Source organism: Castor canadensis, chromosome 11, assembly GCF_047511655.1.
Source record: "Castor canadensis chromosome 11, mCasCan1.hap1v2, whole genome shotgun sequence".
NCBI classification, from domain to species: Eukaryota; Metazoa; Chordata; class Mammalia; order Rodentia; family Castoridae; genus Castor; species Castor canadensis.
The window spans coordinates 17,952,635-17,979,155 of record NC_133396.1 but is presented as its reverse complement, the minus strand read 5'-3'; the positions used below and the strand labels follow the sequence as shown (position 1 = coordinate 17,979,155).

The window sequence follows — 26,521 nt, the reverse complement described above, 5'->3', positions numbered from 1 at the left end:
AATAGACATTTAATGCAATTTTTAGGTCAAAGAAAAAACTGATCACATAGTGTCTCCAATGAGTCACCTGCTAGAATAGGGCTAGCACAGTCTAGTTTTGAAGGCTCTGATTCCATCCAATGAGCATAAGTTCCCTTGATTTATTGATTTACATATGCTTCTTATGCATTATAAGGCGAATTTCACTCTCGATGTTTCTACTACCTCCACTGTTGCCATTTATCGGAAAAATAGGCTTGCCAACAGAAGGGTTTTCTTTCCTTGCAAGGGTTCTCAACCTTCAAGGAGTTTGGCAGTCAGACTCATGAATTTCTTGAATCCTCCCTACAAAAACATACACATAACACAAGATTACATACCACTTACAGGGTTCATGGATCCCAAGGCCTCCTATGGTTTCTAAGTCCTCAAGTTAAGGAACCCGTGTTAGTAATTTGAGCAATAAAATTGCCCTAGGGAAACAGGACAGGTGAGGAAGGATTGAGTTAACCATAGTGACAAGGAAGTCATTTAATTTCGATTTTCATTTTGTGACAGGAATTAGTTCTCAGGGCTTCCCTGCATTTTTAAGAGCAGAACTACTCAAGAACCTTACCCAGCTGTCAGCACAGTGTAGCAGATTGAGACTAGCAACTATATAGGGAATGTGCAGGGCTCTTCGTTCAGCACCTAAGGACCTCATCACCTCATCTACCTCCTTAACCAGAAGCTTTTTAAATCTTTGATTTACAGTGAAGGACTTTTCTTCTCTTAGTTGACCCTCATAGAGAGATGGACAGCTCCTTTTCTGGTTTTTTTGTTTTTTGTTTTTTTTGTATACAGAGCACTGAATTATTGGACAATTAGGGTAAGTCCTTAGCTACCCCCAGCCATTTCCTTTGTAAGTCCAAGTGTTTATAGAGGTTCCTTCCTCCAAACACACAACATAAAGAGCTGCCCCACAAGTTTAATCTAGCCAGTGCTTGCCCTTTAAGAAAGCAAATTTTACCAAGAGCCACTCTAGGCATCTATGAACTCCTAGCCTTAATGGGGGAAGGGAAGGATTACTGAAAAACAACTTGTAGGAAATAAAATGAGGCTGGGGGTCAAACCCAGGGCCTTGTGCATGCTAGGCAAGTGCTCTACCATGGAGGATGTAGTAGCCATACTACATCCCCAGCTCTTTAGGACTTCTGATTGTAGCTACTTTCCACTCCCCAAAACACCAAACTGGTTTATTGTTCCAGCATCAAGCAAGCCAAGGCACTAAAAAGCAAGCACACTTAAAATATTGAAGATAAATTCTTATATTTTGCCTTGACTGTATATTGTAGCATATTAAAGCCCATTCAAGGAAAAAAGCTTAAAGTTCTCTCAGTAAAGATTTTTTTCAAACGGACAAATTTAACAATTTAGTCATCTCCAAAAGTGCAGTCATATAAACCAATACTATTTGAATTAACTCTACAAATCACACTGAAACTGTTACATTTACAAATATTAAATTTTATTATAACTAGAATTTAATGTTTTCAGATTTGGCCACCTTTATAGCTCCGTTCAAGGAGGGGATTTTTTTTTTAACAGAAAAATGCATTATAACTTGGTCAAATTACTTACACATTAAAAAACTTCTAAAAATGAAAAGAAAAGCAACCCTTCAGTTTCATATAATTAAAGAACAGGAGAAAGCACGAAAAGCTACATATAGCTAAATTTACCAAACCAACCAAAGCCAGGGGGATTTTCTCTTCTGATTATGTGTCATAAAAAGGTTCACTGTCTTATATACACATGTATATAATGTTACATTCCAGCACTGTAAAAAGTCCCCTTTCCCCCCTCCCCCCAAAAGTTTTCAGTCTAGTCTCCAAACTTGGACAGCGGCGCTCGCTCCTGCTGCCGGTGCAGTTCGTTCTCTGTCAGCAGCTGGAGGTTCTCGGCGCGCAGCCGGGCCAGCTCCAGCTCCAGCTCCCGCACACGGGCGTCGTCTCCACCCAGTCGCTTGCTTTCCAGCCGCAGTCGGTTGTTTTCGTCCTCCATGCGCGAGAGGCACTTCTCCAGCTCCAGGTACTCCTTGATGAGCTCTTGCTTGCTCATGTTCTGCAGGCTCTCCGCGTGGTACCGCTCGTACGTCTCCGAGAAGTCCCTCTGCAGAAACTCGCTGCCGTCCCCTCCCATCCCATCGCTGCCCCCGTCCTCCTCGCCCGCTTCTTCCATAAAGTCCTCATCGCTGGTGTCGTCGGACTTGGCGGCAGCCCGCTTGGGGTAGAGGCCGGTTTTGAGATCCGGCTCCTCTTGGTCGTGATCATCCATGAGGAACTGCGTGGTGTTATAGGGTGCGACCGGCTGGCCCTTGGCGAACATCTCGGCTCGAATCCTCGAAGCTCGCAGGCTCTGCTTCTCGTCGAACTTTCTCTTCTCCTCCCAGGTCAGCTTGTAATACGGTTTCCAATGCCGCTTTTTCTTGGAGGGGCGTCTCCTATGTTTTTTCTTGCCCAGCTGTCTCAGCTGCTGTCCCCACGCCTCCTCGCCCCCAGCGGCAGGAGCCCCCAACTTGGTCTCGGAGTCAGGACATGGCTGGGCGAGCAGCTCGGACATAGGTTCCTCTCCCGCCGGCGGGGAGGCGCCGCCAGTGGACGAGTCGTCCCCATCCCGACCCTTCTCTCCCGCGTCCAGACAGCTAGACTCTGGACAGGCCTGGGTCTGCAGAGAAGGTGGCTGGGGCTCCAGACTCCCTTCCCCCTCCGGCCCGGGACGGCCACCCGACCTGGGGGACGCTCTCGATTGCCACCTACTGTCCTCAGGCACCCGCTCCTCCACGCCAGGGGGGCGCTCAGGGTTCCGCTCTTCATGAACAGCAGCACCTGTACAGTTGCTAGTTTGAGGCTGGTGTTGGTATTCTGACAAGAATGGCTCGGCCATGGCTAGTAAAGTCCTCGAAGTTTGGGAAATTTTGGCTGTAAGTCCTTAAGGAGAAGAAAGATTCTTCTTTAAAAAAAAATGTCCAACAGAGTTCTCTTCGATCTGTAATTTCTTCAGTGACGCCTTTGACGATCCTCCTGTCAACAAACTCCAATTGCAACTTGGAATCAAGTCAGTAAAGGGTTAAGCGCCCAGAGCGCGGCCAGCTAGCAGGTCCAAAGGGGTGCAGCGGCAAGAACAGTGCGTAATGTGTGGAAGGGATGGGCTTCGACCCTCCCCGCAGAGCGCCCCCACGATCGTGGAGTCGGTGGGCAAGGAGATGAGGTTTAAGTCCAACGGGTTAAACCCAACCCGAAGGGGTTAAAACTACCCGATGACGCTGCCTTCGAGGGGACGAATCCACAAAGGGTTAAATCCCCTGCCGCAGAGCCCTCAAGGGGTTAAAGTCCCAGAGTGACCTCCTCCCACTTCCACGGGTGTCGCTCCAACCCGCGCTCCCAGTTCCCTAGGCCCGGCCGGAGCCTTAGCCGAGGACAGACAAACTCATCTCCCCTTTGGCTCGAAGCTCTGCTCAGCTCAGTTCTCCTCCGCCTCCTCCTCTTTTCCTCCCTCCCTCCTCCCCCTTCAGACAGCTCCTCTTCCGCCTCCTCCCCCGACTTCCCCTCCCAACCTGCCTTTCCACCTGCCAACTTCCAACTGCTGCCTCCCAGCCCTCTGCGCCCCTTTTATATAGAAGCCTGTTCGCCCCGCCTATGCGCATGCGTAACGGAGTCCCCTTAACAGGGAGCTGGGAGTTGTAGTTCCCATCGTTGAGGCCTGTCGTCCCCGCGCGCCGTGCGACGTAACCAATCCCAGGACGCGTAGGGGGCGTCTCCCATGCCGCCTCCTTCCATCTCTTATCCCTCGCTAGAGAAACGTGAGCAACCATTGGTCAAGAGTTCCTCGCCTCGCCAAGGAAGAATGACCAATCGTAGAGAAGATGGGGGCGGGCTCTGGACCATACCATTCTGCTTCAAGAATATGAGAAGATTCCATGACTTTTGGGAGCCCACATAGAATATTTTAATGAAAAGGTGCGTTTTAAAGACAATTATCGTATTGTGTACTCAGCGGAAGGGTTCTGAGAGTCATAAACATTTGTTAACTAAAGTAAAAATGGTTTATTCCTAAAAAGTAGTCCCTAAAGTGTAAAAGAGGACTAAATCCTATAAAGCGATGCTGGTCACGGCTACTAACACTGGATTTTTAAGATTACAGAATGGCTTCAAGGCAGGTGGCTAATCCGTAGGAGGAACATTTGCGGAAGGATATTGTGTACATTTTAAGAATTTGAAAAGCGCAAGGAGAAGTAAACAAATGAATAAAAAGTGCCGCCTTAAAGGGACAGTGTGACGGCGTTTCGTGCAGCAGCTCCTGACTAGGCCTCGGGGAACAACAGGGCGGGTTCGAGTCCCCGGTGAAATCGACCCTCGCCTGCCCTGGGGACCCTCGGGCGAAGGTGTAAGAATGTGAGCGCTCGGCGTCTCGGTCCCAAAGGCCGGTGCAAAATGGTGATCCGTGGCCAAGCCTCTCGTATAGGCGGGATCCAAAGCGCTGGGTGGAGTAGAGTCGCCCCCCCATCCCAGGCCTCGGCTTCTGTCGAAGAAAATGGCCTCCTGGGGCCGGCTTGGTCTCTTCTCTTCCAAGACTAGGAACATTTCCTCAGCCGGGACAGGAGAGTGCGGGGCAGCTGATGACCGTCTTTATTGGGGAGGGGTTCAAAATTATGAGTTTAAATAACCCAGCCCGAGTCCTCGAAAATGGGTGCCCTCCCCGAGACCCTCCCTCCATGGGCGCTCGGTGGGGAAGCAGGGCCGAAGGCTTCCCCGTGGAGGAGGAGGCCTTGCCCGAAATGGGGCGGCGCGGGGGGAGGGGTGTGTGTGCTGGCCAAGGATTGTGAGTGGGGCATATCCTCCTTTGAGAGAAAGACTCTAGACTGCAGTCGTCGTCCTCCCCCTTCCCCCACCCCCCCGCCCCGGCAAAGGACCTGGAGGCCGCTCTAATCACTGAAAGGCTCCTGATCGCCGTTTCTCCCCTTGTTGCACACAGTGACCCATTCTTATTTCTCTTCTAATAACCATCCTTTATTTTGCAGCCGATGTGTTCTGCACTACGTTCTTCTACACCCGCCACCACAGTACAGCTAGATAGGCAGGGTAGGAATTTGTCTTCATTTTTAGAGATAAGAAATCTCTATAGTCTTAAATCTCTAAAGAGTTGAAGACTCGGGGAAATTAAATGACTTGTCTAAGATCACGTGACAACTAAGTGGCCCTTTGGCTAGAGTGCAGGTTGTGACTTCTGTGCCATTTTTCTTTCTGTCACAGTCTTTTTTTCTCTCAAGAACTGTGGACTGAGGGCTGGAGGCATGGCTCAAGTGGTAGAGCACCTGCCTAGCAAGGCCCTGAGTTCAAATTCTAGTACCGCTTAAAATAACCAAAAAGCCAAACACAAAACCAAAAAAAAAAAACAAACCCTCTAGATGGGGTTCCTTTTTATTTCCAACAGCTATCTCATGCAGAAGCATTTGTTAGGAAAGCACAAAGATGAATAAAATATCATCCTTGCCTCAGTTGCTCATGGATGGTATGGAGAGGCCTAAACACAAGAAGCCAAAATGGCAAGTGAAGAAAATCCCCATAGGAGCTTGTAAGCCAAGCTGCTTGAGAGTTGGAAATTGTGGACAGATATTGCCAATGAAGCAACTTCTTGGCTGGCTCTGAAGGATGAAGGATTTGGAGGCAAAGTGGCATGAAGAAAGCCCTGCTATGTAGATCAGGCTGGCCTCAAACTCATCCTCCAGAATGCTGGGATTACAGCCATAAGCACCACCACTCCCATCAGTATTTATTTTTTGAGAACGAGTCTGGCTATTTTGCCCAGACTGGCCTCAAACTCCTGGGCTCAAGCAGTTCTCCTGCCTCAGCCTCCAGAGTAGCTGGGACTACAGGCATACCATCTTGTCAAGCTAGGAAGGGCATTTCATGAAGAATAGGCATGTTGCGTTGCCTAGCAACTCAGGTGTGGTTCAGTGGGGCAGTAGTGATGGACATGTAAGATGCAGACTGCCTCCAAAGGGAAAGCAAGCAGGAATGTCCCTGGGACACATCCAGATGTTTTCGTTTTTGTTTTTGTTTTTCCAGCATTGGAGTTTAAACTCAGGGCCTCACACTTTCTAGGTAGGCACTTTACCACTTGAGTCACTCTGGCAACCCTTTTTTTAGTGTTGGGTATTTTCAAGATGGGGTCTCTTAAACTGTTTGCCCAGGCTGGCTTCAAACTGCCATCCTCCTGATCTCTGCCTCTTGAGTTGTTAGGATTACAGGTGTGGGCCCCTGGCGCCTGACTTTGCCAGGCATTTAACATTCTCTAATCATTGGACTGCCTTATCATTCCCATTTTGTAATCAAGGCAACCCAGGCTCGGAGCATTTAGGAATCTTACCCACATTTGCCACAGCCAGCAAGAGAAAGAATGGACTTCAGTCTCTCCCTGCATCCCAGCACCAGTCGAATCCCTCTCCCGTTGCCCTGCTGCTGTCCATCTTTATCAGCCTCTGTGCTTGTGACTCTGGGCTGGGCCCCATGGAATTGTAGAACTCGTGTCTGGTCTGCTCTGTGGGCTGCCCTCTGCTTTGTGAGGACTGAAGGCTAAAGAGTGGCCATGGCTTTCCAGTAAGGCAAATGGTCAAGGCCAGAGCCTGATAGAAGGAACTCAGGAGTCTAAGGGTCTCCAGCCAGGTGCCTTCCTGCCTCTTCCTCAGCCAGGGGCTGGAAGGTCCTGGTGCTCAGGTGACAGCTTGTGGGGGCTCAAGCCTGGCGCAGCCCTCTGTGGCTTAGGATCCTGGTCTGGGTCTCAGAAGCATGGGGTATCAGCAGTGGCCACAGGCTTGTGGCTGTTGTCAGGGAGACCCAGGAGGGATGACACAGGTAGTGCTGACTGTTCGGAGGCCAAGCAGTTCATGAGGCCTATGCAGGCTAGGTCTGACCCAACTGGCTCTGTCCTCCACTTGGGAGAGCAGGGGCAAGTCTTCTTCTGGGCTCTGGCTTTCCAGAAAAGTTATCTGGAGAAGCCATAGGTCATGAGGGAGGGGGAGGGGGATTGCACCGGGAACCAGCAGCTGAGGTGGGGGGGCAGTGGGCACTACCGGGGTCTCTGTACAACCCCACATCCAGGATGTGGAGCGGGAAGCAACAGATCTTCCCATCTTGGCGGATCAACCAACTCCCCAACCAGGCTGTCCCCTCCCTGCCACTCCCAGGTCGCCGGAGACCCAGGGAAGGCAGGGTGCAAGCCCTTCCCCCTCCTGCCCCTAGCTGAGGCTGGTTTGCCTGGGGAAGAGGGAGACTATTCCTCATAGCGACACATTATTCACTGGCCTCCCATGGCGTCTCCAGGTCACTGGGGGAGAGGGCAGGATGGGGACTCTTGCCTGGCGCACCTCGACCCACTTCCCGCTGCCTCCGTGGGGGCCCAGAGGCAGAAGATTGAGGTTTTATTTTATTTAGTGAAACACTCATTTGCAAGTGAATCTTCGGTGAAGATATCCTGTGTGTCTGCGTGCGTGCGTGCGTGTCCGAGGCGCCTAGGCCAGGGGACGAGCAACCTCGGGGCTCCCTCCTCACTCCGGGCCTGCGTACTCCTCCCCGCACCACCGGGCCCTGGCCTGTCCGGCAGCCTCCCAGCCAATCGGTCTTCCAGCCCGGCCCAAGTTCCAACTTGCCCAAGAGCTGAACCTCCTCCGGGAGCAGCCCGGGATGGAGAAGAGTCAAGTCACCCGGAGGGAGGTGCCGCAGGGGAGAGACCCGGCAGCCCCGCCCGCTCACGGCCAGCCCCCAACCCGAAGCCCGGCTGGGCACCGCCACTGCAGCCTTCAGGGCGGCCTGGGCGTGGGGGGAGGGGGGAAGGGGCCGTGTGAGCGGCAAGGAAGGATGGGGTTTCACTGGACCCCACTAGGGTAAGGGGTGCCAAGGCAAACGCGGATGGGAGGAGGGATTTGTAGTGCTGTTCTCCTAAACCCTAGGAAGGCTCAGGCCGCAGCAGGATGGGCTCATAGCCTCCTCCGTTGCTAAAGGACCCTTCTGAAAGTCACCTCTTCTGAGTCCGAAACTGTCGGAAGAGCCACTGGACGATGAAGGGCCACAGGAGGAAGAAGAGCAGCGTGGGAGTCGAAAGCCTGAGAGGCCAAGGCCGTGCCCTGGTCGGGGGCCTCTGCTGCCAAGAGGGAGGGAGTCAGGAGCTACCCCAGGCGCAGCCCAACCCTCCTCAGGGTCATGATTCCAGAACCCACGGGGGGCTCTGCCTCCCTGAGGTTGTTAGATTCTACCCCAGGTTTGCACCACTAATCTGCAATGTGTCCCGGACTTGAACTCCAGCTCCCTCTCATGTTCCAGTGCCTGGTGCCAGAGGCTGAGGGAGGAACTGGTCTAAGCTGGCTCCTCTGGGCCACAAAATAATGACCCTGTTGGTAGGACTTGAAGACTCCTGTATTGTAAAGGATGTGCTACAAATTTCAGACGAAGACCCTGGGTACTTGGATATTAGTTTCTAAATGGTATTCCCTAGAGAAGTGGCTCACTCCAGGCTAGGGCTGGGAAGGAAGGGGAAGGTGGGACTTCATATGCCAAAAAGCAAGGTAGCTTCTAACCATGAATAAGGTCGTGTTCTAAAGATAGGGGACCTGGCATAAAAGGGTCTCTACCGGCCAAAGTCAAGACAATTTGGGGATCAAAAAGAATGATCATGCAGGGTGCCAGTGGCTCATGCCTGTAATCCTAGCTACTCAGGATGCAGACATCAGGAGGGTCTGGTTCAAAGCCAGCCCAGACAAATAGTTCTGGGAGACCTATCTCAAAAAACCCTTCACAAAAATAGGGCTGGTGGAGTGGCTTAAGGTGAAGGCCCTGAGTTAAGCCCTAGTACCTCAAAAAAAATTTTTATAGGCGATTAGAATACTAAATCTTTAAAATTCAGGCGTTCATTATGAGACTCAAGAAAACTAGAAACTTGTCACCATTGAGGAGGCTTCCTAGTCAACTCCTTAAAGATAATTAAGGGCTGGGGTATATACCTCAGTGGTAGAGTGCTCACTTAGCATTTGAGAGGCCCTAGGTTCAATCCCCAGGATCGCAAAAAAAAAAAAAAAAAAACCCAAGATATTTCAAGAGAAAGAATTAAGTACTTATCCTGCCTTTCCATAAGCAACTGTATTTCACAGAAACTCTATGGGAAAATATTAACTAATAAGTGTTACAGGAATTTAAAAACATTTTTTTGTAACTGCTAAGTAAATGATTGTTTAAACATTAACAGTTGTTGTCAAACACTGTGTGGCAAATGGGGTTGTTCAGGAACTGGATATTCCCTGCCTTCAAGAGGAAAACTCGACTGTACAGAGGTGGGATCAGATGGTTACCCCACATCTACTCTAGGACCACTAGTGGCGGACATACAGAGACTAATGTCCCCTTGATGTGAAAAACATCACCTCTGATGTCATGGGGTCCAAAATGTTAACTGGATCCTAAATCCAGTCATTAATCTCCTGTCCAGTTCACAGGAAATGCAATGCACAGAGGAATCAGATGTGATCAGACACAAAAGGAGAAACATTCTAAAGGACCTCGGTTCGGCCTTGTCAGCAAGGGAAAGGACGGGTCTAGATGGAAAGACACTTAGGCTGGGGATGTAGTTCACTGGTAAAGCACTTGTCTAGTGTGCTTGAGGCCCTGGGTTCCATCCCAAGCACTGAAGAAATAATGACAACAATAAAAGACAAAGGACAGAGGAGAGGCCGGCAGTGTCGCTCAAGTGGTAGAGCAGTGCACAGCAAGCCTAAGGCCTGAGTTCAAACCCCAGTACCACCAAAAAAAAAAAAAAGATGAACCAGGTGCAGGGTGTGGTCCTGCACTGGACAAACAGCAGCTGGAAAAGGCAGTTTCAGGACAACTGGGGAAATCTGAACTTGGACTGGGTTGATGATATTAAGGAATTAACTGTGTGATAAAATGGTGTAGTTTTGCTAGGTACTAGAATGTTCTTATTTTGAGAAATGTAAATCCCAAGTATTTCAGGGTGGAATCCTATGATGTCCGTAATCTACTTTAAAATCCTCAGCATTTCAGGTTGGTAGAGGTGAAAAAAAAAAAGAATAATGCTTTGTGAAGGGAGGGGAGACAGTGTTGAAATCTCTGTCACAAAGGCTCACAGCCACTGTGTTCAGTGGGTTAGGGGTCACCCCAGAGGCCCCCACAATAGAACAACTCAGCCCTTTCCTGTCCCAGCCACTCCATGCTTCTCAAAAACAGATCATTCAGAATGGTAGGTTTATGAGGGGAGATAGCCTTGGGGCCACTCCCAACTCCATCACTTGATGTTAACCATAGTAATAATAACCACCCCATTCAAGGAGCCTTGCTATGCACTGGGCAATGAAAAAGCCTCTATGTGCATTATTTAGTCCATAGAAGCTCAGTGAGGTTGTGCCAGGCTGTGTGCCCTCAGGCAAGTTACTCAGCCTTTCAGAGCCTTAATTTCCCTGTTGAAGGAAAAGGGAGATGAAAAGAAAATCTGTGTCATAGGATCACTGTGCAGGTCCAATGAGAGAGTGCAAAGTGTTTGGCACACCACTGGGCTCCAAAAATTTCATCTGTTAATTATTCTGCATGAGCTAGGGTATAAAGGGATGATATATGCAGGACTGACTGTACGGGGGTAAACCCTAAATATGGGAACAGGAGTCCTGGCTGAGAGAAAACAGGAACCCTAGCCCCAATGCAAAAAGCAGACACACCTCATGGCCCTTCTACCTCTTGAGAGTGGCCTCATGCTTGATTTCTCTTGGGCAGAGATTGTGAGGAACTCATGGTAGACACACACAGAATTCTGTTGCAATGTGACCCTGACCTTGAAGAGTGTGTATGGGGGGTGGTGCAGGGGGAGACACTCACCTGCTCAGGGGGCTGGGGCTTGCTCTCTAGAATCTGAAGTCTCCCCTGGACATCCTGCATGCTCTCCTGCAGTGCCTGAACAGTCCTCACCAGCCACCTGTCCAAATCCTGGGGCCCCAGCAGGCTGCCCCCCAATCCCTCTGTGGAGCATAGAGACATAAGGAAGGGGACTCAGGAGACAGTTTGGCTATAGCAAGGGAGGCAAGAGCTGGGGCAGGTCCAGGGAAGTATAGGAGTAGAACTTGGTCCTCCATCCCAAGTGTGTCTTTCAAAGTCACTGGGTGGGGTTGGGGAGCTGAATTCCAGCAATGCTACTGCTTAGCAATGATTTGAGCAAATCATTAGCTTCTCTGAATCTCTTTTTTTGCGGGGGAAGGCGATACTAGGGTTTGAACTCAGGGCTTCATGCTTGCTAGACAGGCACTCTACCACTGGAGCTACTCTGCCAGCTGTTTTGTGTTGGGTATTTTAGAGATAGAGTCTTGTGAACTATTTGCCCAGGCTGGCTTGGAACCACTAGATTTCTGATTCTGCCTCCTGAGTAGTTAGATTACAGGTGTGAGCCACCAGTGCCTGGCTTCTCTGAATCTCTTTTTGTCATCTGAAAATTAGGGGAGGAAGTCATCTTCCTCACAAGCTGACTGTTCAGAGTAGTAAAGGAGATGACATTTATGAAAGTGTCCCTTTGGGGACTTGACACACAGGAAGTTCTAGAAGGGATAGGGTATTTTGTTCTTTCAGAGTCCCAAACAAGAGGCCCAGAGAGAGAGCCATGCACTGTGGCTGATCAGCTGCCCTTAGCATCTCAGAGCACACAGGTCCCTGGAGACCCTCGGGACCTGAGGAGCCAGGGCAAGGATTTTGCTCACCCAGGCAGGTGTCTGGTTGTTGGGTAGTCCTTCCCAGACAGAGGCTGCTCTCTAGTGCCTGTGCTGGACTTCCACCTTTGCCCTAAGAGGGCAGCCAAGGGAAGGCCAGGGGACAGCAAAGGGGGTGAAAAGTTGGCAGGAGCTCACCTTTCTCGCTGTGGGGCTCAGGACTGTTTCTGGTGTCAAACTGTCTTCCAGCTGCTCCTCTCTGCTCTGCCTGAACCTGCTGAGGTGAGGCACAGGTTCCAGGGTGGGGCTGGGACAACTGGGGTACAGTGGGGTGGGGAAGGGATGGGCATGGAGGGTTGTCTCACCAGCTGAGGCTCTAGTTGCTCCAGGGAATCACAGAAAACCTCCAAGTCCAGGTCTCTGAGTGGCTGGGACTCTGGGGAGAGGAAGGGAGGGTTATTGCCAAGAGAGGGGTCCTAGAGGGAGGGAGGTTGGGCAGCAGCTCTTGTACAGGAGATGCTAGAGATACTGCCACAGCAGGAGTGATATGTCCCAGAAGTGAAGCTGAGCCTGTCCTTGGCTCCTCCCTTTCTAGAGGTGCCTTCCCATACAGCCTGGGTTTGGTACTTTGTCCCTCCTGTCCAAGCACTAACCTGGGTTTTGGGGTGTTGGTTCCTTGGGGGGGCTGGAAGTCTCAGGGACAACCCCATCATCTCTATTCCATACCTGCTCTTTCCAGCCTGTCAAGACACAGCACCCAGAGGTGAGGCAAGGAAGAGATTGGCACCTTCCAGTGAGATCAAGTCTCTTGTCCCCATTAACCATGAACACAGCCGGATACCTAGCTCATCAGGGGCACTACCTGGACTCTCTGTCCCCCAGCTCCCCTAATGTTGCAGTGTGCCCCCCCCCACGCCCCTAAGAAAGTTCACTCTGCATATTCAGTGTTCCCATTCTGGGGATCTGACCTGTGACCCTTCTCAGAAAGGTTTCCGGAGGCCTTGGCATGTCAGGGATCACCTGGTACAGGGGCTCGAAGTAGCCAAACATTTCCTTGGCCACCTCCCCCAGAGGCACTGTGTCAATCACCTGTGCAGAAGGAGCTAAGGTTCTCACGGGGCTGTGATAGTCCCTCCCAGCCGCCCCCTCGTCCTCACTGGGCTGGGTCACTCCCCTTGCTCCCATCATTACACCACCTCCTTGCACCCAGGCAAGCAGGAGTGAGGGGCAATGGAAAGATAGTGATTCCCAAAGCGGTGTCAATGGACAGGAGACAGATGGTGGTCAGTACTGGAAGGGTGAAGGGCAGGCCACCTGGCTGGAAGCTTGGGGACAAAGAATCTCAGCCCTCTCTACCTTCTGTGCCACCAGCTTCATCTCAGTGATGTAGGCAGACATGGCCTCCTCCCTGCTCATCTTGCCCAGGCTGTTCCAGGCATCCCTGGGGGCAGAGAGCTGTGAGCAAGCTGGATGACAGCTGGGGTGTGTTTGCCCAACAGGTAGAGCGCTCACCACTTGTAACGTCCAATGGGATCCCAGAACCCAGGACGGGGCACCAGGCAGGGCCCCATGGTAGCCTGCTTGTAGTAGCTATAGAATCGCAGCATCTCTTCATAGGAGGGGCGGTAAGAACCTGGGCAGAGGGTTGGGAAGTGGAGGCACAGCATCACCCCCAGCTCCAGGAGGATGGAGCCGGGGAACCACTCTTGGAGAAAGCAGAGATGGTAAGGGGTCCCACCCAGGGCATCTGGGATAGGAAGCAGAGGGGAGTCCCAGCACAGCCCAGGCAGGGACTTGTCTCCAAACACTGCAAGGATCAGGGCCACTGATCAGTCCCACAGTGGGACCCTGCCGTCCTGAACCCTAAAATGCGGGTCCCTGCATCCTCACCGTTCTTAGGCAGGTTCTGAATGACACTGACTGCTGCGTGGAACTGTTTCTGGCAGTCAGGCTCTTCATTCTCGGTGCCCATGCTGCTCCAAGCCCTGCGGCCCTACTTTGGAGCGACTCTGCAAGAGCGAGCATGGTGTGAGCGGGCCTCAGCGTCCCCGTGGCACCCTAAGCCTCGGGTTCACTTCCCGAGCTTTCTGAGACCTCAGAGACACCTTGGGAGTCAGAAGTTGCAGGGAGGAAACGCCTTTTCCTACCTCAAGGCAGCGTGAGTGGGGCCAGGGTGGCGAGGACCTCAGTAGATGGGCAGAGAGGCAGGTGGCAAGGGTCGCAGAGTCAGATCCGTCTCCAGATGTGCCTCTCTAGGTACACGTTTCCAACTAGTGGACAGACTAATGGGCCAGCGAAGAGTCAGGGCGGGGCAAACAAGCTCCCACTCTGGCCCTCTGAATCTCCGCCCCGCACTCACCCCGCGGCGCCCACTGCCGGGACACCTTGGTCCTCTCTCACTACTAGCCGACGGCTTCCGACTGACCTCGGGGTCCAGGGTGGCGGGGATGAGGACGCAGAACGAGGGGGGAAATTTGAGCCAATCAGAGGCACCGTTTCACATTCAGCTTCTGTACCTTAACCACTCAGAAAGGTCCTTTCAAGATTATGCAAATAGATTCGCTATGCCTCTCCTATTCAGGCGGGGCTAATATACAGGCCCGACTCCTCATCCACCGACAGCCAGGGGAGGGCGGCACCGCCCCCTAGTGGACATAGTTGCGGAGCCCTTGCTCCCCCTGGTGGAAATTCACCTGAGTGCGCCGGCGGATACCGATCCAGCATATCTGAGACACTTAGGCGCTGAGACTAGAAAACAAAGTCAGATCCTGGGGCTCGTCATTCTGGAAGAGGAACGTCAGAGCTGAGTTTTGGAAAATATAAACGTAAGCCAGGAGAATAACGAGGAAGGTTATTCCTGGAGGAAGGAATCCAAGAATCAAAAGCACAGAGGCAAAGGCTTGATGTTCACGAAGAAAGTTCAGGATCCCAGAGGCAGTGTATGCAGAATTTCTGGGTCGGGGATATCTGAGAATATGGTAGAGAGAGCAAGTAACTGGCCATTCTAGATCACCAGAAACGCAGCTTTCTGTGTTCGAGGCCCCGCGATTGGCCACCGCAGAGCGGCAGTATGCGCCCAGCTTTTTGCCCGAACCTAAAGCACCTTCTTGCAGACAATACAGCTTCCTGGACATCCCACACCCTTCGCGCTCCCAAGGGCCCATCTGACGTGGCCATCAGAACCTGACGCTTGCCCACGCGTTGACGTCACGGACACCTACACAGAATGCCACGGCAGTCCCAGCACCATGGAGCGCCGGGAAGGGGTGCCAACCCGTCCAAGCTTCGAACCCCAGAATCAGTTCCCGGGACTCTAGATTTAGTACCACTCTCTGGACCAGTCAGCTTTGAAGCTTCCACCACAGAGGGGACGCAACTGGCCTGGCACTCTGAGGTCAATCCAGTGACGTCACAGCCAGGGCTTCCCCGCCCCCCGTTCCCGCCCCGCTGCGTGGCTCGGCTCCCGGGTTCTGTTGGCTCTCCGGACCGGAGGAGCTTTTAGCCCAAGACCAGTCACCCTGAGACCTGTCCCTGTCTGGCTCTGGGCGGGACCGGGCAGGAGAGTGGAGTGGGTCCGCATGGAAGGTCCCGGGAAAAGAGAGTGTGTCTGTGCGGGATGACAGCCTTCGTCTTCTGTGTCCCCACCTTTTCATGAGCGCTCTGGCCACTGATGGGGCCGAGATTCCAGGATGGTTTGGGAAATGAGGAGACGATCTCACGAGCAGGGGCGAATGTGGAGACTTGCCGGGACTCACAGCTCCGGGCCTGGGGTCCCCGCGGCCACCTCGCCCCGCCCCCGTGCAGCCCTCGCCCCGCCCCTCTGTCCTCCCCTCGTCCCTCCCTCTCTCCCTCCTCCCGAGGTCGTCTCCTCCCTACTCTCCCGGCGCCGCTAAGTTTCTCCGCTCGGGATCGCGCACAAAGCCGGGGCCGGGCGCGAGCGGTGTCCCTGCTGTCCACTCCTTGTGCGCAGACCCTAGGGCCCGGCCCCGGTCCCACCGAGCCATGCTGTGCGGCCACTGGAGGACGTGCCGCCGCCCACCCGAGGAGCCCCCGGTGTCCACCCAGATCGCAGCGCCCCTCGCACTCCCGCCCTCGCCCGCGTCCCCGGACGGCGGCACCAAGAGGCCTGGGCTTCGTGCACTGAAGAAGATGGGTCAGTGACGCGCGGAGGCGGTCCAGGGTGGGAGCAGACTGTCCCCAGGGGCGCAGTCTGGGAAGAGCTGGGTGTTCCGGACAACCGTTCGTGGGCTTCCCAGGCTGCGTGAAGTTGGGGAAACTAAGGAGAGGAGGGTTAGCACCGTCCCAGCTGGAGTCGCACCTAGGGTCACCCGAGGTTCTCGATGTCCTTTGTTCCCCACCAGGAGGCGCCCACGGGGCGTGCTGGAGTGAGAATTTGGACAAGGGGCACGAATGGGGTCGCCGAGGGCAGGGAGAGTGGAGCGGGAGATACAGGCTTGGGGTGTCCCTTGGCCTTTCCCCAGCGCCTTCCGAGTCTGTGGCCGTCCCTGGGTTCTTGGTGGCTCTTAGGGATGAGCTGTTTGTGGCTGGCTTCTGTGGAAGAGATCCGGGGGGTTCCCCACAGGGGCAGCAGCAGCAATGTCGCACTAGCAGGACTGGCCTATCCAGTGAGAACACGATTGTTCACACGAAGCCCAGGTTGAGCTCAGGCTTCGGGGAAGTTACCAGTCCTGAAGAAATGTAACTGCAATATTGAGTATGACCCAGACACAGCACAACCCAGCATGGGTGGTTTGCACGTGTGAGGTCATGCAATGCTTTTCACCTTCCTAGGAGGTGGATGGTATAACCCTTATTTCGTAGATAAGGAAACTGACTCAGAGAGGTCAAGGGATTTGTCTATGACCCCATAGTGAGCAAAGCATGCTCTCGGGCTGTGCTCCACCACCCCACCGCTGGCATGGCACCCTGGAGTCTGGGCAAAGCAAGACTCAGTGGACCCACGAGTGAGGGGCTTGAACAAGGAACATAGGTGAAGTGCTGTGCAACTTGAAGGAGTGTGTTAGAACGAGCCAGAATTCACCGTCCCGATTGCCAGCCTTTCTTGCCTCTGCTTCACTGCTGTCCTCTTCTGTCACTCATTCCACCTGAATTTGGTGCTGACAGTTCTGAGCACTGTGCCTGACTCTGTTTATGGAGACCTAAGATGAGATCTCTGCCCTGCCCTCCATTCAGTATGTGGCCTATGTGTAAGCAAAAAAGACAGACACCATCCGACCCTGTCCTCAGAGAGCTGAACAGCAAAGCAGGAAGGTCAGCCCATGGAGCCAAGGAACAGGACCTGGAAGTGAGGTGCTGGGGGCTCTACTGCACCCCAGAGCTTGAGCGAGCCTGGCGTGGAGAAAGGAGAGGCGGGTAGGACCAGATCCTCAGCTCTCCCCGCCCCAAGAGAGCTATGGACTTTATTTGAAGGGCAGTCAGGGGCCCCAGAAAGGTTTCGGGCAGGAATTATGTGGCAGTGAGTTGAGTGGAGGGTAGGGTGGATGAAGGCAGGGGCAAAACAGAGGGACTTGTAGGAGGGAGACAGAGAAAGCTGGGAAAGGGGAATTGGGTGTCATATTTGGGCTGGTGCAGGGGAGGCGGGTTGCAGAAGCTCCTAGAAGGTAGACTGGTTGACTCCTCGATGGGCAGTCTGAACAGTTTATCTGGGCTAACAAGGAGTGTGTTTTGGGAAGAGGGGTTGGCCATGGTGAAGCAGCCCCTCCAGGGGTTGTGGGTGCTGCTGGAGGCAGAGATGATGTGGACAGCCTCTTCCTTCCATGCCCATTCTCTGAGCCTCACCTGTGGCCAGGGTGCTGAGCTAGGGGCCAAGGCCACCGACAGGGATGATGGGGAGCCTTGACTTCAGGTGCTCAGTGTAGTGCGCAGAGCTTCTAGACACATAATTACCGAGGAGCCCGGCTCAGCACCCATCCGCTGAGTAAGGCTGCACGGGAGCTCCTGGCACCTCATCGGAGTGACACTGTCAGGAACTATGTGAGTATTGGAATGTCATCTCTGCCATTGGCTTGTCCTGCTGAGCGACTGCTGAGTGACCACTGAGAGAGGAATGTGGGTCTGTGGGAAATGCCCCTTCCTCAAGACACACTGACTGAGCCCAGTGACAGGGCAAAGACAAAACCCAGGGATCCTGGGGCTGAGCCTCTTGGGACATCAGGTGCCAAGGCCGAGGCCTGCCACCCAGGCAGCTTCCACTCGCAGCGGAGTGGCTGCCCCTCCCAAGATGACCTTCATCTCTCCACCCTGTCCTTGCCATTGCCACGCCCCTAGGCTAAGGGAGAACAGATCTTATTTCAGATCAGGTCGAGGAACTGGGGCAGGGAGTGGCTCAAAGGGGCCTGAGGGGAGAAAAGGACTGTAGAGTCAAACGCAGGGGAACCAGGCCAAGGAGGGGTGCAGAGGAGGTCCCCACTGAGTGGGAGCCATCCATGCAGCCCTGAGCTGACTGCCTGCTGAGCAGGAATACCAGAGGGTGACAGAGAGCCCAAGGGAGCACACTGGCACTGAGCCTGCCTTGTCCTCATCCTACTTAGTCTTCAGATGCCCTTCGGGGAAGGTGATGTCCCTAGTGATGGGAGAAACTGGAGGTGGAAGGGTGAAGTCTCACCAAAGCATTGATTAAGAAGCAGCACCTGAGCCAGGTGCCAGTGGCCCACACCTGTAATCCTAGCTACTCAGGAGGCAGCAATCAGGAGGATCACGGTTCAAAGCCAGCCTAGGCAAATAGTTCGAGAGACCCTATCAAAACAATCCATCACAAAGAAAGGGCTGGTGGAGTGGCTCAAGGTGTAGGCCCTGAGTTCAAGCCTCAGTACTGAAAAAAAAAAAAAAAACTTAGCTATTTTTTGAGACTGTCTCTCTGTGTAACCCAGGCTAGTCTTGAACACTATTCTTCTACCTTAGCCCCCCCAAGTGCTGCTGGCATTATAAGTGTGAGCCACTACATCCAGCTCAATGGTACTTTGTACATTATTTTTTTTTCTTTTTTGGTGGGACTGGGGTTAGAACATGGGGCTTTGTACTTGCAAAGCAGGTGCTCTACTGCTTGAGCCACACCTGTAGTCTATTTTGCTCTGATTATTTTGGAGCTGGGAGTCTCACAAACTGTTTAGGAGGGCTGGCCTCAAACCTCCATCCTCCCAATCTCAGCCTCCCAAGTAGCTAGGTGTGAACCACCAGCGCCTGGCTTGTTACTCTTTACTGCCAGATTTAATGAGTACTAATTATCACCTTTATAAGGACTTGCCCGTGTTTTGTATATTATTTCATTCCATGCTTGTAATCATATGAGGTGGGCGGTACCATGAGCCTCCTTTTATAAATGAGGAAATGGGCCCAGAGAGATTTGATAACTTGCCCAGGGTTCAAAACCAGAAGTACCTGAGAAATTTGAACCCAGGCAGCAAGGGCCCTCCTTGAGTTGCCAAATAAGAAACATCCAGCTAAGTTTGAATTTCAGATAAACAAATGAATAATTTGGGATATATATATAGTGTATGTGTGTACTGAGGATCAAACCCAGGGCCTCATACCTGCTAGGCAAGTGTTTACCCACTAAGCTGTACCCTCCAGCCCCATAGGACCTACTTATACTGGGGGACATGGCCAAAGTAGTAGAGCCTGGCAAGGGCAACTGGAGTTCAAACCCCAGTGCTGCAAAAGAAAAAAGAAAAAAAAAAGTATTTGCTATTTATCAGAAATTCACAGTAAACTGGCATCCTGAGTTGCCTCTGGAAACCTATTTCCCAGGCGCCCTGTCTGTGTCTGTGCCCTGATGCTCCACCCAGATCCCTAATCCTCTCAGTGCACAGACAGCTGGGTAGCCATAGTCCTGTCCCCTTCCCTCCCCTGCCTATACACACTACCAAGTGCCCCTGGGCAAGGGGGTCTCTCCTGATGGCCCACACCGGACATCTGCTGCAGGGTGAGTGGAGTTGTCAGGCTTGAGTTGGCGGGGGTGAGGGGGGTCTTCAGAGTGCCTCAGCCCTGGCAGGTGCCTGGCCTGGGTGGTGGGGAGGGCTGGGGACAAACCTCCTGGCAGAGCAGGGGCACTTCGGGCAGGACTGGGGCTGGCTCTGTCATGCCCTGGGGCCCCTCTTCCCTTTCTCCTCTCCACTAACTCTGCACCTATGCCAAACTTTGTGCCTGCTCTGGCCAGAGAAGGTGCTATACCGTCTTCTTTCTGGTCCACAGGGGAGGCCCTGCCTGCCCTTCCTGCTTTTGTTGGTGTTCCCAGGAATGTTAGGACTCTGGCACTGAGTCCCTCCAGCCTCAGTGTGGCCGCCAGCTAGGATAAGGGGAACATACTCCATGCCTGAGGAGTGGGGGCTGCCTGTTGGCTACAGGATTTGGATGAGAAGGTGATGAGGACCTTGGCCATTGTGTCCTCTCCCAGCCCCTCATGGCCTCTGCCACCAGCAAAGGCTGCTCTTTTCCCTGCCCCCACCCTTGGCACAAGCTGTTGGCTGTCCTGTTCCCAACATGTCTTGCATTCCTGCCCAAGCCCTTTGTGCTCTTCCTGAGTGTGCACTGGCTCTCACATGCTATTTTCCTCCCCAGAGAACTCACCTTCCTCCTGCCCCACCCACTCCGACACACACACACACACACACACACACACTGTATACACACACTGTATGCACACACCCTGGCTGGAGACTGACCCCTCCTATGCACCCCACCCTCTGCCTACCATCCATCCATTACACACCCCGAACCTCACAGCACCCCCACCCCTCCCCAGATGCCTGTGCTGGCCTCTGCCCCCACATGCTTGGATCCATGCCTGCCTTAGGCCACCTGCATTATTCTCAGCAATGCAAAGCTTTCCTCCCCCAACTTCAGTGGCCCATCTATGACAAGGGCAGGATTTGGGGACCCCTTCTAGCTTTGGCCTGAAGTAGTCTCCTGCCCTCAGCCTTGGCCATCCAGACGTAACTGCATGGGCCCCAGACCGACCATCCACAAATCACGCTGGGTGGGTGGCAGTACAGAAACACCAGGCCTGACATAAGCAGTGGGCTCAGGAAAGGTGTTGGAACCCAGGCTGACAAGGGTGAATAGGGCGAGAGAAGAACCGAGCTGCAGACCATGGGACTGAGGAGGGTAGGTACACTCCATCACCTGCGTGCCTCACCTCCCCACAGCCCTGCCTCTGTTCCCTCTTTATTATCTTTTACTGAGCACCCACTAAGGACCAGGCCTGAAACTGGTGCTACCTGCTATTGCTCATTCTTCACACTTAGACCCCCTCAACTCCTAGCTCAGCCCAACTCCCCACTTACCCATCTGGTAATCCAGGGCAAGTTGGTTAGCAGTTCTGTGCTTCTTCAGCAACTTTATTGAGATATTAATTCACATACCATATAATTCATCCATTTAAAATATAGAGTGGTTTTTAATATATTGTTAAAATGTTTTAATTGTAAAGTAGGGCTGGATGCAGTAGCTCATGTCTGTAATCCCAACACTCAGGTGGCTGAGACAGGAGGATCGAGAGCTCAAGGCCAGCCTGGGCTATGTAATGAGTAAAAACCTGTCTCAAAAAAGAAAAGAAAAAAAATGGTGGGCTGGAAGGGAGTGGCTCCAGTGGTAGAGCGCTTGTCTAGCAAGCATGAGGCCCTGAGTTCAAACCCCAGTACCACTAAAAAAGAAAATTGTGATAAAGTACAATAACATAAAATTGGCCAATTTTATGGTAGAGCACTTGCCTAGCATATGGGAGACCTTGGGTTCCATCCCCAAAAAACCAATCCAGAAAAGAAAAAACCTGGCCATTTGGACTCTTTCTCAGTGGCTGTTTCACTGCCACTACCTGTTTCCAACGCTTTTTCCACAAACCCAAACAGAAATGGTGTAATCACTAAGCAGTAACTCTCCATTCATTCCTCCCTCTCCCGATCCCCGGTAACCTCTAATTTACTTTCTGTCTATGAATTTGCCTATTCAGGGTACCCCAATTTAATGGAATCACATAATAGTTATCATTTGGGGTCTGGCCTCTTCCAGGTTTTTCAAGATTCATCTATCATTGTGGTGGTGTCAGATTTCACTTTTTTTGTTTGTTTTGGTGACACTGGGGTTTGAACTCAGGTCTTTGGACTTGCAAAGCAGGTGCTCTATTGCTTGAGCCACACCTACAGTCCATTTTGCACTGGTTTATTTATTTATTTATTTATTTTGCAGTAGTGGGGTTTGAATTCAGGGCCTCCACCTTGAGCCACTCCACCAGCCCTTTTTAGTGATGGGTTTTTCCGAGATAGGGTCTTGCCAACTACTTATTTGCCCAGGCTGGTTTCAAACCTTGATTCTCCTGATCTCTGCCTCCTGAGTAGCTAGGATTACAGGTGTGGGCCACCAGTGCCCAGCTCCACTGGTTGTTTGGAGACAGGGTCTCATGAACTATTTGCCTGGGCTGTCCTCAAACCAAGATGGTCCTGATCTCTGCTTCCCAGTTAGCTAGGATTATGGTTGTGAGCCACCATCACCAGCAGCTTTCCCTTCTTTTTTAAGGCTGAATGACATCTCATGGATCTAGGTGCCACATTTTGCTTACCCATTCATCTGTGATGGTCACCTGGCTTGTTCTCACCTTCTGGCTATCCGCCCTCATTTTTCCTGCTGTTATTTCATGATTATTTCCCCACCCACTCAGTCAAGAGTCATCCTGGCCATAGTGCAGGGTCAGACCAAACCTCATAGACACAGTGGATGTGAGAGCCTGTGCACCTGTTCAGAGCCGGTAGGAATGAGGCCGAGCAACATCTGTGGGGTTGGGTCTAGCAGGACCTGCAGGACTCCTGGGTGGCTGGGTGGAGAGCCAGGGCCTAGGCCTCCTGCTGACCTTGTCCCTCTAGGGGCCTGCCCTTCTCGTCTCACACCCTGGTCCCCTCATTGGTGTGGTTTAGAAGCATTCACCCTAGGACTCAGCCCCTGGCCCCGCCTCATTGTATTTGATGTTTTCCTTGGGTGTGTGGTTGAGGGTCTGTGTAGTCCAGAGGCCAGTGCCATGTGGTTGGGCAACCTGGAATGCCACCCCTCCCCACCAGTAGGCTCCAGGGTGTGTGTGTGTGGTGAGGGGAGGGATTAAAAGCTAGGAATAAGGGTCCCTTCAATGAGGAAACCTGCCCCAGTGGGGTCCTTCAGGCATTAGGGCTGCTTGTCTCCATAGCCTGTTTGCAGAAGGCTCTGGACAAAACAGGCCTGCTGTGACTCACCTCCATTTCCGGCCTTAGTCATTCACCAGTCCCTTCCCCACCCCCACGGGCTTGGCATCAGAGGACTGGCCTGGTTAGGGGAGACTTTCCCCCTGGCTGAGGGGTGGAGAAGGGCTGGGCCCAGTCATAGTAGCACTGCAGCTTCCCTTTACTGTGCTGCCCCCACCATGTTTTTTTCTCTGGATGAGAGAATTCAGAGGTTCCCTGGGTGTGGCAGGAAGGGGACAAGGTGGTGGGGGGGGGCGGGGGGGGGGAGCCTGGCGAGTCCCTTGGCCTGGCTTTTTGTCTGAAAGGAGGGTTCTGCCTCCCCTTGCTGACTGGGGGCCGCAGGTGGGCACTGTGACCCAGAGGGCCACAGTGTAGACCCTGAGAGACTCCTCTGAGGCTGTGAGGCCCCTGGGGAACCACAGCTGCTTAAGGAGGTCAGGTTTAAGACTGAATGACATCCGGTTGGATCTGGGTGCCACATCTTACCCATTTATCTGTGAAGGACACTTGGGTTGTTCCTACTTTCTGGCTATCCACCTTCATTTTTTCCTGCTGTTATTTTATGATTATCCCCCCACTCAGTCAAGAGTGGCTATGGCTCTGACCCAGGATTGGGAGGGACCGCTTGGATCTGTTAGGGCCCAGCAGGGAAACATAGCCACCTAAGGAGGTTTCTCCTGCGCCTCTGAAACCCTAAGTCTTAGTCATGGTCACCTGCAAAGCCATAAGGTAAAATTTTTAAATGCAGGTGCCCAGGCTCCACCCCACACCTGGTGGGGTCAACATCTCTGGCCCCCAGGTGATTCTGATGCAGCCAGGGCTGAGAAACCCTGACCCTGAAGCCTCACCCTGAACTCGGGAAAGACAGGGCAGGGTTGGCTAGGGTAGAATGCATTTAGTCCTGCCTTCCTGTCCATCTGCCCATCCTTCCATAAACACTAGCTAGAGCCAGGCTTTGATGAGCACTGTGGGGAGATAAGACCTCATTCTGCCCTGCTTATTAAAGTCTCCTGAGATTACAATATAGGGGTTTGGTGGTGGTGGTAGTTTTTTATTTTTTGAGGTTTTGTTTGTTTGAGACAAGGTCTTGCTATGTAGCCCTTGCTGGGCTCAAACTCAAGCTCCTCTTGCCTTAGCCTCCTGAGTGCTGAGATTATAGAAGTACACTACCATCCCTGGCTGTTGTTTTTTAACTAAAAGTGGCGGTCAGGGAGGGAGAACTCCCATTTGATGACAAATCAAGAAAGGCTTCCTGTAGGAAGTGGTAGCTGAGCTTGTCTTTGAAAAACTCAGCTACAAAGAAGGGTGGGGCGGGGAGGGGTCTTACAAAACTCTGAAAGATAGTGAGTTAGTGGGTGAGGTCCAGGGTTTTAGGCTTGATTCCTCAGGTCAGAGTTTGCAGGGGCCCCAAAGGCAAACTCAGCAGTGGGACATGTTAAAAGAAAGGGAGGATGGGAGGCATGCTATGGAGTTTCACTTGGCTCCAGTGGTTTTGGTTTTTTGTTTTTGCAATTTGATTTAGTTGCCAACATTAAAAAATGTAGAAGCTTTGCATCCAGTTCCAGATTCCTGTTTTCTGGAAACTCTGGACCTCATCTACTCCTGGCTCTTTCCTCCTTTCGAAGGGTGTGGGCTCTCCAGTGTAGTGAGCCTGGTTCCCACCCCTCCTATGGTCCCTGCTTGTAACCCTTTGGTGTGACTCCCTCTGAGACGTTCAGAGCAGGTCCCTAACCAGGCTGGGCAGTGCTTGGTCCAGGGCTTTGAGCCAGGACAGGCAGAGCCTCTCCAGGGTGTTGTTGGTCAGGATGTAGAGACCTCTGTGCTTAGGGTTGCTGCTGAATTTTGGATTTTTCAGTAGGTATTTTATGGTTGGAGAGCTCAAGTCTCCAATGGCAGTGTGATCTCTGCTGTTCTCAGCTTTGGGGAAGCAGGATTGAGGAGCTTGGGTTGCAGTACGACAGACGTACGTTAGATAGTGAGACTTCTTTTCTGATAGCTGCAGTTTCACAGCAAGGAAAAGGCTGCTGGTGGCAGGTTATGGGCTTGCAGGCATTGATGGAGGGATGGCAGAAAGGATGATTTATTTTTAGTTTTAGTTTTTTGGTACTGAGAATTGAACTCAGGGCTCAACAAGCCTTGTACCACTTGAGTCACGCACCACCCTGAAGTCCTTTTTTGTTGTTTTGGTTTGGTTTTTGGTGGGACTGGGGTTTGAACTCAGAGCTTCACACTTGCAAAACAAGTGCCCTACTGCTTGAGCCACGTCTCCAGTCCATTTTGCTCTGGTAATTTTGGAAATGGGGTCTCACAAACTATTTGCCCAGTCTGGCCTCGCATCATGATCTTCCTGATCTCAGCCTCCCAAGTAGGTAGGATTGTTGGCGGGAGCCACGAGCACCTGGCTTTAGTTTGTTTTTGAGGTCGGGTCTAGCTAACTTTGCTCTTGGTGTCCTCCCAGTCACCGTGATCCTTCTGTTTTGACTCCCCAGTAGCTGGAATTACTGGCGTGAGCAACGACACCAGCAGAAAGGATGACCTATAGTGAGGTCTTAGTCCCAGGCACTGCCTGCAGGTTGTTAAGCTCTGGGAAACTGCAGAGGCTGCAGTTTGGGATGGAGGACAGAGGGCCTGTTGGAGAGGATGCTTGGTCCTGGGCTGCAAAGCCTAAAGCCGGTGATGGCGGCGTGTTACCATGAGGAGAGCAAAGGGGCCAGCAGGGAAAGGAAGAAGAAGGAAGGAGGGAGGAAGGGCTGGGTTTGGGAGGCTCAGGGAGCGGGGCGGCAGGTCTAGCTTGGGGGAAGCAGCGGGAGGTTCTGGCAGAGCCAGGTCCCACGATGCCCCTGTCCCCCCTCAGGCCTGACGGAGGATGAGGACGTCCTGGCCATGCTGCGGGGCTCCCGGCTCCGCAAGATCCGCTCGCGCACTTGGCACCAGGAGCGGCTGTACCGGCTGCAGGAGGACGGCCTGAGCGTGTGGTTCCAGCGGCGCATCCCGCGCGCGCCGTCGCAGCACATCTGTGAGCGGGGACCGGGGTGGCATCGGGCAGGGCGAGGGGGCAGTGCCGGGCACGGTGGCCGCTGTCTGACCCGGCCCTGCCTGCAGTCTTCGTGCAGCATATCGAGGCGGTTCGCGAGGGCCACCAGTCCGAGGGCCTGCGACGCTTCGGGGGCGCGTTCGCGCCTGCGCGCTGCCTCACCATCGCCTTCAAGGGCCGCCGCAAAAACCTGGACCTGGCGGCGCCCACGGCCGAGGAGGCGCAGCGCTGGGTGCGCGGCCTGGCCAAGCTGCGGGCACGCCTCGACGCCATGAGCCAGCGCGAGCGCCTCGACCAATATCCTGCCCGAGCACGGAGGGAGGACGCCCCTTGCACAGCCCCTGTCCCAGGCGAGCCATGGCTCTCTCCTTAAGGACAGCCTGAGACAGCCCCTGGTCTTTGGAACTGAGGGTGGGGACACTCCCCATGGTCTGGCCTGAGTTCTTCCTCCAGTAGGGTTGCAAGTGAAGGTGGGGCCTTCCAGTTTGGGGAGCCCCAGCCCCCTCAGAAGAAGCACTGTACTCAGGGAGTCCACAGATCCAGGGGAAAGTCCAG

At 53.0% G+C, this 26,521-nt stretch overlaps 3 protein-coding genes across 10 annotated transcripts in view; 1 reads left to right on the top strand and 2 right to left on the bottom strand.

Annotated features, from left to right (window-relative positions):
- Plcd3 (phospholipase C delta 3) overlaps positions 1-26,521 on the top strand; it is a 46,438-nt gene that overhangs the window by 8,159 nt on the left and 11,758 nt on the right. For 3 of the 4 annotated variants that reach the window (XM_020171639.2, XM_020171648.2, XM_020171631.2), the window contains exons 1-3: positions 15,501-15,863; positions 25,787-25,948; positions 26,035-26,263. In XM_020171639.2, coding sequence (XP_020027228.1) covers positions 15,713-15,863; positions 25,787-25,948; positions 26,035-26,263 — 542 coding nt within the window. In that variant the 5' untranslated portion in view covers positions 15,501-15,712. Of the gene's footprint in view, positions 1-15,500; positions 15,864-25,786; positions 25,949-26,034; positions 26,264-26,521 lie in introns of those variants that run through there. The other variant, XM_074045602.1, reaches the window with a different exon arrangement.
- Hexim1 (HEXIM P-TEFb complex subunit 1) lies at positions 1,465-3,601 on the bottom strand. Its single transcript, XM_020171675.2, has one exon. The coding sequence runs from the start codon at positions 2,902-2,904 to the stop codon at positions 1,843-1,845; it is 1,062 nt and encodes a 353-aa protein (XP_020027264.1). The 5' UTR covers positions 2,905-3,601; the 3' UTR covers positions 1,465-1,842.
- Acbd4 (acyl-CoA binding domain containing 4) lies at positions 7,426-14,191 on the bottom strand. Of its 5 annotated transcripts, none has more exons than XM_020171688.2 (11): positions 14,070-14,190; positions 13,858-13,992; positions 13,601-13,719; positions 13,223-13,343; positions 13,067-13,151; positions 12,679-12,799; positions 12,364-12,450; positions 12,076-12,146; positions 11,909-11,987; positions 10,893-11,032; positions 7,426-8,157 (listed from the first exon to the last, which is right to left on the bottom strand). In XM_020171688.2, the coding sequence occupies exons 3-11, from the start codon at positions 13,680-13,682 to the stop codon at positions 8,032-8,034; spliced, it is 912 nt and encodes a 303-aa protein (XP_020027277.1). In that variant the 5' UTR covers positions 13,683-13,719; positions 13,858-13,992; positions 14,070-14,190; the 3' UTR covers positions 7,426-8,031. The 5 variants fall into 5 exon arrangements, with proteins under 5 accessions (XP_020027277.1, XP_020027282.1, XP_020027289.1 ...); XM_020171693.2 differs by having other exon boundaries at positions 11,909-11,984; XM_020171700.2 differs by having other exon boundaries at positions 7,426-8,154; positions 11,909-11,984.

Bases quoted from the DNA above. Each gene is read 5' to 3' on its own strand.
- Acbd4 (XM_020171688.2), bottom strand. From the start codon at position 13,682: ATGGGCACCGAGAATGAAGAGCCTGACTGCCAGAAACAGTTCCACGCA. The intron at 12,800-13,066 runs GTAGAGAGGGCT...CCTTCTGCACAG, and splicing joins TGAAGCTGGTGGCACAGAAG to GTGATTGACACAGTGCCTCT. The intron at 8,158-10,892 runs GTGAGTGTCTCC...CCCTCTTGGCAG, and splicing joins AGCCCCAGCCCCCTGAGCAG to CAGAGGCCCCCGACCAGGGC.
- Hexim1 (XM_020171675.2), bottom strand. From the start codon at position 2,904: ATGGCCGAGCCATTCTTGTCAGAATACCAACACCAGCCTCAAACTAGC.